Raw genomic sequence first — 12,940 nt, 5'->3', positions numbered from 1 at the left:
GTTTAGAACCGAATGGGGGAAGCGGAGAGGCTCTATAAAAGGTGGGAGGGTGATGATATCTTTGGAGTAGGATTAGTCACTGGAACAATTCTTATGACTATTATAGCACTCTCCAAAATCCTGCTCTTCCTAAAAGTCCATTAAATTGTCCCTTGGATTTGCAGTAGTATTTGCATGACTACCAATTAAAAGCCAATGGACTCTGAAAACTTCGCTGCTTGCTATCTGAATTTTTTTTCAGATCATTTTCTAGTTTGTCTGTCTCTTTGGTACTCACCTATATTTCAAAATTACAAAACCTCAGCAGCATGCTATGGATCTGAAATATTTCCCAAAGAAGCCCTTTGACCTTTTGTTTCCTGAAATTACTACAGCACATACTATGTATGATAGTTATTTTCTGTTTTTGTATTTTAAAGGCACAGGGCCTGCTCGGATGGCTTGTGCGATTGGGCCTTCTCTTCAACCTCCCCCACACACAGTGAGCAGGGCTCACTTGTCTGCCTCCCTCTCCAACTTCCTGCCTCTCTGCTATCCTGTCCTCACCACCTCCTCCCCAACTTGGGGGTAGATGATAAGGAGACTAGAGACAATGTAAGCACTTACAGAAATGTATAATAGGAAGGTAACATGTAAGTTGGGAACTGATAATGTAAACAGAAGAATGATAAAATTTCCACATAGAGCACAAATCACCCCAAATGCACTGTAGTTCATGGAGGAAACAACCACGGAATACCTCAAACTCTTTTAGTACCCACTGTTGCATTCTGCATGCATGCTGTGTTCTTTCAGTAATGCTAATAATTACACTACATGGTATTTTTATGTTAGAAAATCTATAGACTGAGGAATAACACCAGCCCTGCATTTTTGGAAAACAATTTTAATCACATCCTGTTTTCTCCTAGAACTGAGTAACATAACATTTAGTCAGTGCTTTGAGACATTAATGAAAAGTTAAGATGATCTCCTCTTTACCAATATACTTATTATGACATAGAAACAGCTCAGACTCAGGTTCCTACTGTTTAACTCTTCCTCTCCCCAGACCACAGTTTGTATTTCTTAACTTACAGTATCTGATAATCCATTTTAAGAATGAATCTCTTCGAAGAAATTTGTCCTATTTCTTGTCTTACCTTTAAAGTGCTTTTGAGAATTCTCAGCCTGTGTAGTTTTTCATTCATTACAGGATCATTACATCTTTTTATAAATGATAGCTTGTATTCCATCTTGGTTGAAATACGATGTTCTCCTAGTGGTGACAGACTGGCTTGCTCCAGTGCCCTGTATAAATCTTGCAATGAGTCTCCTAACTTTTCTTCTCTACTTTCACCTGCAATGTCCAAAAAAAAAAAGAGACAGAGAAATGAATTCATTGTAATAAAGTTATTTGACACCCCCAAAATTTATTTAAAAATCAAAACTATCGAAAAACAGTATAATGAATGTGAAAACACTATTATATTAAAAAACAACAACAAAAACACACAGCTGCTAGTTACATTGTGTAACATTAGCTACAGGCAGCTAGTTGTTTTAGAATGATCAAATAGGATTCTTTGATTAACCAAATATTCTCTTGATAGCAAATCACCATACATATCTTGAGTCCAGCAAGTTCAAAGAATTAGAATACAAAAGGCACACAACATGGAAACAATCCTGCACATTATATTTTAAAACATTAATGAATATCCCTTATCATTATGCTAAGCATTGAAATGCTGATTAATAGAGCTCACCTGGTTTAGCAATACTGAATGAACTGATTTTTACATTTTTCCAGACCTCATAAGAATGGCATTCAATAGAGTATATTTGATTATAAAAATCTTCCAGTTGTGCCACAGAGGATTATTAGGTTTCATGTGACTGCCATAGTAATGCCTTGTACATTGTAAATATAGTAATTGATCATAAATTACCTATATTTTAAGATGAAATTTAAAATGAAATATGGGAATATGTTTACATGCAAATATAGAGGGAAAATCTGGCATGTGCTAAGAGAAGCTACTTAGTATTTGTAAGACCTGAGGAGAAAATCCTCCAGTTAAATATTTTTGAGAAAAAAATGAGAGCTGGCTCAATAAGGATCTTAGACATAGCTGAACAAATAAAACTCCCATCTTGTTTTTTAATTGCCTGAACACTAATGTCATGTCCTTCTCAAGGAGACATATTTAAGTAATTATATTGGCCCAAAGAGTGAATCTGAAATGTTCATTTCCACCATGGTCCATGCGAATATTTTAGGCTTTCTGACATAGTTTCAAAAAAAGATTCCCTAATTGGTACTGATACCATTTAACATTTAGATGTGCCAGACAGCAGGGTAAATGCTTAATCTTTATGATCTCATTTAATCCTCACAACAATACTAAGAGGAGATCTATTTGATCTTCATCTACAGCAAGGCAGTATCTTGTTCAAAGTCATACTCAGAAAGTGGTGGAGCTAGACTTACATGTGGGCAGTCTGACCCCAGAACCCACGATTTTAACAAGAATTCTATACTGCCAATTCTTTTCAGTTATCATTTGAAATGTGTATTTAGTGGTAGATGCCAAAGAATGTGAGACTTCCTTAAAATGCAGCATGCAAAAAAATTTTAAAAATGACTGTATCTAAAACTGTCAACAAAGCCCAAAATGTACCTTAACCTAAAAAGATCATTTTTAGGATTAAAACTTAGCTTTATTTACATTACACATTCAACTTTTGGCTCTGCTACTGAAGTTACAAACTAATGATACGTATAGTCATCGAGTCCTTCTATTAGAAAGTTTCTTGTTTTCATGAGCACATGCTATCACTAAGTCCTCTGTGATGAATTTTAAATTCTTAACCATATATCTAAGTTAGAACTATGATCTAAAAATACAAAAATCTTTTTAAATAACAACTTTTAAATTCTCTGTTGGCCCATCACTGAATATATTCAATACCTAGAGGATTTTGTGGGATGGGGGATGGAAGACTGTAAAAAGGAGAAACTTCTTTGTGGGTTATGAACAAAATGGAAGCAAGATAGGGAATCTTAACTGAGAATGATTTGGAACAAGGAAGGCACAAAATCATACAACCATTTAGAATAACTAAATGGAGTTGTAAAAACAAGGACACATTTAAACAGTATAAGTCTATTTCATAAAATCATAGACCAGTAAGGAACCCCGAGGAATTATATAATAGTTATCACATTCTTTTTTTCCTCAAGGCAATACTGCATCTAAAGCCAGATGTAATTTCATAGAGCAGAGGGTGGGGTAGAAAATGGGAGGCCTAACAGATGTGAATTATAGTAGTTAAGGTATCAGGTGGCCTAATGTATTATTAGTTTTTTTGGTTCTCAAAAGAAGGTGAAGGAAAAAGGGATTCGGATTTTAGTTTTAGGATTTAAGGGAGGCAGAAGTATTTTTATATAGTGAATTTTTATTTTAAAAGAGCCTTCCTCCATATTACCTAACATTGTAGAAGAGTGTATATATTTTGTTTAAAAAAACATTTTGACCCAGTTTTCTGTCAGTTCTTAAAGTTTGTGAAATACTGGGGCAGAAGACTGATTTTACAGAATTTCAATGTAGTTCTACTTTAAGAAGAATGAGTGAAAATTCAATATATAAAGCGACATACATAGGTATTAAACAATAAAAACTGAAAGTTTTCCCCCCTTCTTGCTCTTATGGGGGAGAAAAGCATTCAATCAAAAGACAACATAATTCTACAAAGAATCTGGTTTGACAGCTGTAAAAAGAATTGAGTATGGATTTATCTCTGGGCAGCACATTTGAACAGGAATCACAATGAGACAGAACACTGTAACATTTCCAAGTATAGTAATGGGATAGTGTGGCTCCTATCAGAGATAAGTAAGCCACTCCCTCCCCCCATCCCCTACACGTCATTCACATACACTACACAAGACAGAGTAGTGGGATGAATAAGGACAAGGGACTGAGATGCCAGGCTACCACGAAATGCCACCAATTACTTAACATTTTAAGACTAGACAAAGAGTCTTTTTATTTTCAAAGCAGGAGGGGTTGGTAGGGGCAGAGTCACACTATAAATCTGATTCAGTGTGCTCAACAGTCAAAACAACACAGAACTCAACATTCAAGACAAAAACAGACCTTTATTTTCTTTTATAATTTTCAATTGGTTTCCTTGATTTTTCTCAGATGAATAAAATTAAGTCAATTGGGACTACTGTTGCAACTGAAAATATGAAAGCACCTTTATTTTCTTCTTTTTTTGCCCTCTTCTTCATCTGCTTCTCACTTCTCTTCAGGCTTCTCTCTTTTTTCAACCCTTGCTTTTTCTTCTTTTAGAAGAGGCTTGCTTTGGAAGAGGAGGCAAGCACTTGGTGATGTCTGCTTCCTTATTGACTTTCTTTCAATGTGCCAGTACAGCCATTGGAACACTGGCTGAAAACCAGCTCTTTTGCAATTTGAATGAATGTTTTCTGAAAGTTGGCAAAGTGTAGAGACCACATTCAAATCTCAGGACATATATAGGAACCTTCTGTGATTCCTAATGAGGAACTGTATCACTGCTATAATGAAATTTTAATCTGTATCTAATTTATTCAGGAAATCTGGACCTATGCAGAAATAAACTTCCCCCAAATTATATTTAGGTTTACAACATGTAAATTAGTCCTGTGTCAGATTACATACTTTTAAATTCCGATTTTATTGAAGCAAATAGTGCATATAAAATTTTCTTTCCTACATAAAATTTCATTGACTGATGGATTTGAGGATCATAATTAAGTTATTGATGAATTAACTTGTATTCTGTGCCAAGGGAGTATCATTTATGGCTGTGTCATACTTGACGGGGTGAAAGAAGATCCTCTTTATTGTCCCTTTTATATTCTGCTCAATTATGAAATATTGTGAATCTAGGGATGTAGTGAGCATCATTGCCTTTTTTTTCAGGTTGCCTATGACCTCTAGGTAGTAAGTGACAAATGAAAGCTCAAAGAAAAGAATAGCTAATGAAAAATATCAGTTTGATGGACTCTCTTGCAAATATCTTATTAGAAGATAATAATGCATTTCTCAAATGCCAAAAAGTCTTTGGTTGATGTATTTCTTACATTCAGGCTCAGTGGTTTCCAAGCTTTTTCTGATTGCACACTCTTAGCTAAAACACTTCTGTTTTATAGAACAGAAACTTATATATATGTGTTACTCTATAGTAATAGATAGATGTTATAAAACACACACAGAAAGAAATTCAAAAGGATGAGAGATAAAACCCAAGGAAAAATTCCAATGTTTTTTCTTCCTGTACCTTAACGGACCCTTGTGTGCCCTACTTCAGAGACTTAGACTGTGACTTTTCCACGAGTGGAATTTGTCCCACTTATTTGCATTTCCCATTCTTCTACCTGGCACAGTGCCTCATGCAACCCAACACATTCAAACAGAGTGATGGTTTTCTTTAATTTATACAAGAACTACTCCAAAGAGTGTTCCCTAACAGGTGACTGTGTAATTATTAGGACAGTCTATTGCATAATATTGTTCATGAAACTTGGCAACCTAAAATTTTACTCTATTATTCTCCCCATTTTCCCATCCCTGCAATGACAATGTTGAAGGAGCATAAAAAATGAAAACAAAACAAATAAGTAAACTGATTGGGCTCTTGAAGAATGAAACCAATGATGGATAATGAGTTCTGGTACATATTTTGGAAGGGATCTGTGATCTGGTAAAATTGGATAATGACATCCTTGTGGAAACAGTTGTTCCTTCTGCAATATAGCTGTGTAATGAGCCCAGAAGGTTGGGAAAGATTAAATCACAAATGGGAGAGGAGGCTGGACATAGTCAGATTTGAGAGACATTCATTCTTGTATGGTGGCAGAGCGCTTTAAGGCATCCAGGCTAATGATATCAAGTATGTGAAACACTATTCTTGTCACAGAAGGCAATTAACATTTGCATTGAGAACACCCGAATATTTTCTATGAATATGAATTTACTAGCATGCCACAATGAATAACTTATTTATATGTAAGGTGACAAACTTTTAATGGACTTAATGTCTTTGCAGGTTTTATGACAAAGATGATTAAGTATTCAGGGGTTTATACTATAATTTGAATGTTTGTAATTAAATACTAGCTCTCTTAATGCTTTTATATAAATCAATTATAAACCTGGGGTTGGGGAGGGTAGTTTGTTATATCAGAAAAAAGCGTAAGATTTTAAAAGCTGGCTTTTAGTCCTCCCTTTGTAATCAACTACTTGTTTCATATGTACACAAACGTTACTATTGGGCAATAATTTCTCTGCTGAAAGACAGCTATTTTAGTGAGAAAAAACCCTTTCTCTTAAAAGGCCAGTTTGAGTGACTTCACCAACATTTGCTAAGTGTCTTTTTAAAGAACATGTAAAGCCCATCCTTGTAAGAATGGTAATGTGCTTCACTGAAATCAAGTACTTGTGTCTGTCAATTTCTTCCTTACAACACTAAATCTTGCTCTATAAAGATGTGACAAAAGAAATATAGCTAAAGTTTATTCTATATGTATCTAAACATATAATTTCTGCAAAATTATGTGGTTTAATGATAAAAATACATCACAGTGGTTGAATTTTCAGGGCATTACAGTAGTTTTTATGACAAGTAGTCCAGATGGCAAAATCTTGGTGTTCTTAGCATTGATTTATTGCCCCAAAGAAGGGAAGGTTCTTTGAAGGACAATCAAAAATATAAATGTGAGAGTTTAGGCTTACCTGTAGAATTTAGAAAATTTAACCACTAGGAATATGGAAGTAAAAGTGCTTGGCTCTCAGACAGGAACTCATAAAGGAGATAGTTTAAAACTAAAGCTAAGAGATGATTGTATTTGAAAATTAATGTGGAGTCACTATATTCCTTAATGAGAAAAAAAATTCTTCAGATCACAAAATTTTACTATGACTTAAACAGGGAAAATGACCCAACACAATCCCATAAATATTAAATGCCAATAAAATGTTTTTTGATATATTTCTATATACCAGAACTATTTTATATATATATATATATAAATAAATATATATATATATGTATGTATTTTTAAAAAACACATTAAAATGGTTAGAGCACAGAGGCAATTGTAAGGCAGATCAATGTGATTTTATTCACAGACACAAATTCCATTTGTGAGAAAGAAGCATTGATTACTTCTTTTTAGAAAGATATTTACTATCAAGCATACTTAGCAAATTATTTAGCTATCTGAAACGATCTGATACCAATTGGTCATATTTTTATTTTTAAGTAATTTATATTTTTACAGGTATTCACATTATGCAATACCACACACTGCGGTGACAGGAAGAAAAAAACATTTCAAAATACAGTGTTAAATTAACTGTTCATTGCACAGTATGAAATATCCATTAATTAGCATTAAAATTATTACAGTGTATCTTATCCAACTAAAAAAAATTTCACATCCACTACAGAAGAAAAATAAGCAATACTGATTGAGTCATAGGGGACTACCCAGTTACATAGTATTAAATAATATCTGAAGCTAGTTTGAAAGACATCCAGACAAAATACTTTTTCAAAAATGAAACCCACAGCCTATAGATTCAAAATATTTTACAGAAAAGAATAGCTCATGCCTGCCCTAAGAGGTAACACCACTTGTGTACAAGTGCCAAGAAATAAGGAGAAAGTTAGGATTTTAGCTGAGGATTCTATAATAAAGCCTGGCATGAGAAATTTTCTTCATTAATGTCACCGAAAGCAGTCTCTGTGTTGTACCTGAATACACTTTATAATAGAATAAACATATTAAGTTTCAGAGCACATTGTGTATACCTTGCCTTAATAGATTACACTTAATTTAGTACAATACAGCACGTCAAATTTTAAAAATGCAAAATACACTTAATACATAATTTGCTTTCTCTGCTTTGCCTTAAAAGAGGCCACCAAAGAGTTCATTAAACAGCCAGGATTTTCTAGTTATTGAAGCTGATCCCTCTCTTTTCCTGGTGTCAGGAGAACACAACTGAGGTGTCACCACACAGAGCCCTTTCCCAGTTAAGACCCTTTCCCCTTCTGTTCTCCCATAGAAACCGCAGTTTTCTGTTACTGTGCTCCATCTTGATTGGCTTTGATCTTATGCTAGTCCCAATGTAGAAAGCTCGCATTCTTCTTAAGAGTGGCCTGCCCCACTTATATCCCTTTGGGAGGCCCCCAATCCAAAACACTTGATGATCTAAGCTTTTTACAAGTCTGTTTTCTGTTATAAACAGCAAGGATGAGGCCATTTTAGTTGCTTGCAAGAGGTTGATGTTGAGTCTGTGACGTGCCGACTCTCTCCGATCTAAATTCTCTAAACATTAGCTTATCAATCTGTGAGTCCAATGGGTTGAGTGCCAACAGAAGTGGATCCGATTTGGCATGGAGAGGTTCTACCAACTCTCGCAGTGTATTAGCCTAATATGATAAAGCAGTGATACAATATGATGAAAGACCTGCGAGTGCCATTATTTCCAAAGCATATTAGTATTTGTATTAGAAATACCATCATGCAATACCCATGAAGAGAAAGTAGAAAAATATGGCTAGAATTGCATATGGTTTTAATACAATGTCTTTCTGTTGGCATGCACGTCTACCTGGCCATAAATGGGATACCTTTTGCTTTAAGCTTGGTTGTCTGGAAATGTTAATCTCCCAAATACACATAATAACACACAGTGAAGAAAAACCTTTTCCCACCACTATACTTGTATATGTACATCTATAGTTTTAATCAGAAAAGTTTATGTTAAAAATATTCTCCATACACATATAAAATGACCATTTCATTTGAGAAAATTAAAATGTATTTCTATACAAGATCTTTCCTCAATTTCATCCAATCAAGAAGCATGAAGCAAACTTTTCTAGTTTTCTGACCAGAAGGGTATTCGAGTAAACTGATATATATACTACAATGTCCTAATCGGTGAGACGGTGGAATGGCCTAGCTAGTATTGCTCCAATGAGGAGGCCGCATGCTTAACAATATAAAATGCCAAGAAATGAAAAGCCGAAACAGAGTGAATATGATGAAAGGGTGGCTTTACACCTGAGCATAAGCCACATGCTAAGGTTAAGAAACTGGAAGAGATGGATATATCTGAATGACCTGAGAAACTAAGAACAATTTGGATAAAATAAACTGTACTCCCATTTAGGTCACTTTATTTTGGATCTTAAGGAATCCAATAAATATTGTCAGCAGAAACAAACTAGCAACATTTGAAATCTCTAGCCTAGTGCAGATTTTTATCTGTAACATCCTGTAGTATCTTTTGAGTTATATTGAGAAAAGGAACAAGTTGCGAGAGAGAATAGAGAAAGCATGTTGTTCATTATGTCCTCCCTTAGAAAATGGGGAGGGACACATCTTGCCTGTAACGCTGATATATAGAAAACAAGATATAGCATAGTTCAGAAACCAGCAGAACTAATTTTTGTATGTAATATTATACTCTTTCTGTAGAAATGGGGGTGGGAACTGAATAATCTTCATATATAGGTCAAGTAAAACAAACCTCAGTTTGTAGAATATTGTAATACTGGAATGCTAGCTTTAGTGTCTACCACTTCGTTTCACAAGGTCATGAAATTTCAAACAGCAAAATCAGAAGAAATCCAACCTTGGGCACAAGGTCATTTCTAAGTTTAAACTGTTCTTAATTTATCTACGCAATTCAAACATTTTGCAGTTATTTTGAACACATCCTTTGTTTCCACATAGAGATAAGGTTACACGAACCTTTTAATTTCTAGTACACATTCCCTAATACCCATTTAACCCATACGAAACTGAACTAGAGCCCTGGTAATCAATTCACAATTGCTGAATTCTACTGCAAGAGATTGGAAACATCTCCTCAGTTTAGCTCCTACATGATGGCGGAGGGAGGACTATTTCAAAATGGCTACAACTAGTTACCAGTTAGTGTATGTTAGCATAAGAGAACATAACTCCCTAGAGCGGGGTGGGGGTGGAGGTACTTGTTAAACACAGATTTCTGGGCCCTACACCTCATCTATTGAATCAGAATTTCTGGGTATGGACTCAGGAATCTGCATTTTGAACAAGAAATCCTGGTGATTCTTATGTCCACTGCAGTTTTAGACTTCTTGTTACAGGTCAATCGCATTGGCTAGGGCTGGTTGGACCAACACCAGTTTTTGTACTGCATATACAAGTAGTTTCTAAGTCAGAAGCCCTAAGGTTGGGGACTTCACAGAGCATTTTATTTTTAATCCCATCACCAGTCTGACATTGTATCATACAGCTTAAACAATTTCAAGATTTTTGCTGAGGAATCTGGTGGAAATATCTTGGTCTGCTGAGATTATGGCAAAATGCAAGAGGCCTTGGTAAACTTTAATTAAAATTTTTAAAGCTATACTTTTTATGTCGTGTTAAATATTGCCTATTTATTTTTGAGGCAAACAAACAACTACAAAGGCACTCCTACACTCAATTCCACTATATGTCTTGGCATGTGCATTATGAATCTTAAGTATAAATGCACTGGTGAGCAGGTGGGTCAGAAACAAGTGCAGGAAGAGCTGCCAGTATATGGCTAATTTAGATGAACTCTCTAAAACACAAAAGCCTACTTCATGGTATTGCCCTTCTATCTTGGACTTCTGTGAATCTCATGTTTATGTGTCTTTAACTTTTTGCAAGTCTTGCTCTGATTCTCAACACTCTTTCCTTTCCTCTCCCTTTATGTTTTCACTGGGCTTTCTCTTTTTTTCTTTGTGTTCAATCCCTGATTACCACCCTTCTCCTTTGTGGTGGACAACTTCATTTATCCTGACACAAATAGTCAAAATAGTCAAACCAGTTAAAATTATTATGCAGACTAATTTTATTCCTTTTTTCTAAAAGAACAAATGGAAATTGTATGTTTTTTAGGAAAAGACATGCTGGGCACAGTGGCTCATGCCTGTAATCCCAGCACTTTGGGAGGCCAAGCTGGGAGGATCACTTGAGGCCAGGAGTTTGAGACCAGCCTGGGCAACATAGAGAGATCCCATCTCTATGAAAAAAATAAAAGGCAGAAAAAACATAAATTATAGAACTCTTGATTATTTTGTTTTCTTTTGGCTAATATTCTACCTATAAAAATATTTCCTACTCCTGATGTTAAAATGAACTTCACTGTTTTCCAAGAATTTAGCCAATTACATTTTGAAATTACAGCAACATATCTATGATACCACAAAGAAAATCAGTAATGCTTCTGTTTGGCATATTATTTAACAAATATTTATTAAGCTTCTACTCATCACTGAAACCTCCAATTGTGAGGCCACCAGCTTAGGTTAAGAAGAAACAGATCTTGTTTCCCTGTTACTATACTCCTGGAGATCTGAATGATAACCCAGATGTAATGCCATGTTGAATCATGTGTAGAATGACTTTTTCCAGTGAGATTCCATTTCCATGCAAGTTCCTTAAGACACAGATTGAATAGGAAATCTTGAGGAAGATGTTTCTTTTCCTTTTTGCTTTATGAATTTAAAGCAAAATTGCCCCAAATAAAACTTGACCACCCAAATAATAAGCATAAACAGAAAATTTGGAAACAAAACTTTTAGAAATGTAATCTGGCTTCTATTAGTGACCTGCTAAATATAGCTGATGATACTTCAATCAAATGCCCAAGGATTAGATTATTGAGGGGATAAGGACAGAGGTACAAATATCTGCAAGAAAATGATTAACGGTGAATACAAAACAGGCAAAAAGAAATATTTTGTTTAATGGATGAAAGAGAAGAAAATATTTTAAAATGGAGAAAGTATTTAAGCCAGATGAGCACTTACAAAGATTCCTACTTCTGTCTGAGTTCTAAGACAGAACTCAGTTCCATTTTACTCAGTTCCCATAATCAGCATGCTTGAGGGCAAATTTAAGTGTAAAGCCAAAGACTACTTATCTTAAGCTATTTGCAGATCATAAAGGTCACCAATAGCAGATATTCAAGTCTATCAGTAACACAATTCTACTCCTGGAAGACTAGAATTGTTCTGTGCTTATTTTGAAAAATCTTATTTACTTACCATAGTTATCTGGAGCCTCTCCTTCTTCTAAATGTATATGTTTAGATTTAAGTTTCTTTTTCAAAAACAAGGATATCTAACACCATGAAATGACAGTGATAATTACTTTTCTCTATGTAAGTATTGGAGAGAGTGGGCTCATACCTTGGTTCAGAATGTTCAGACCAAAACAGAGGCTTGTCAATTGTGGTTTGAGTATTATCTATCCAAATTTTGAGGGCCTATTTTCTCATAAAAGGTTGACTTCAAAAAGACAGGATATTAGATTAAAAATTTTATCTGCTTAGTTTTTAATACCACAGGGAGAAGGAGTTGGAAAATATTTTTAGTTTATGAATGTGGAGCAAAATTTTCATGATATTCTTTTTTAAGATAAAGTGATAAATACTGAAAGGTAATATAGTTTGTGCTTATACTTACAGCACTATAGAATTCTTTAATTTGCAATTCCAGGTAAAATAAAATATTATTTGATGAACCTAAGCCATAGGCAAAACAGATAAGAAAATACTGTTTCCAGATAATTTGAGCATTCCTCTAAATTCCCAAACCACAATTCCATCCTGTATGTATAAATCACAAGATATGGAATATTTCCTGATGACAGTAGTATTTCATCTTAATGTACATACTGTTATATTATCACCTTAGAGTGCATTTGTGACTTAATTACTTATTCATGAGTCTATCACACATGCTGACTTTTAAAAATCTGCACTAAAAACTACTATCTGAAATTAAGGCAGATCTAAAGTACCCTTTAAATGAAGTTTATATATTAGAAAGAACTGAAGACATCTTTCACATTTAATTGTCACAGACGTACTTA

The 12,940-nt window shown here is 34.6% G+C and overlaps 1 protein-coding gene across 4 annotated transcripts in view; it reads right to left on the bottom strand.

Moving 5' to 3' along the window:
* Nucleotides 1-12,940, bottom strand: part of CNKSR2 (connector enhancer of kinase suppressor of Ras 2) — a 291,896-nt gene that overhangs the window by 3,706 nt on the left and 275,250 nt on the right. For all 4 annotated transcript variants that reach the window (XM_017540689.2, XM_037742810.1, XM_037742811.1 and 1 more), the window contains one exon: nt 1,143-1,339. In XM_017540689.2, coding sequence (XP_017396178.1) covers nt 1,143-1,339 — 197 coding nt within the window. The remainder of the gene's footprint in view (nt 1-1,142; nt 1,340-12,940) is intronic.

This window comes from Cebus imitator, unplaced genomic scaffold, assembly GCF_001604975.1.
Source record: "Cebus imitator isolate Cc_AM_T3 unplaced genomic scaffold, Cebus_imitator-1.0 Scaffold128, whole genome shotgun sequence".
Classification (NCBI taxonomy): domain Eukaryota; kingdom Metazoa; phylum Chordata; class Mammalia; order Primates; family Cebidae; genus Cebus; species Cebus imitator.
Note: the sequence above shows the minus strand (reverse complement) of the source record. Positions and strands in the feature narration are given on the sequence as shown.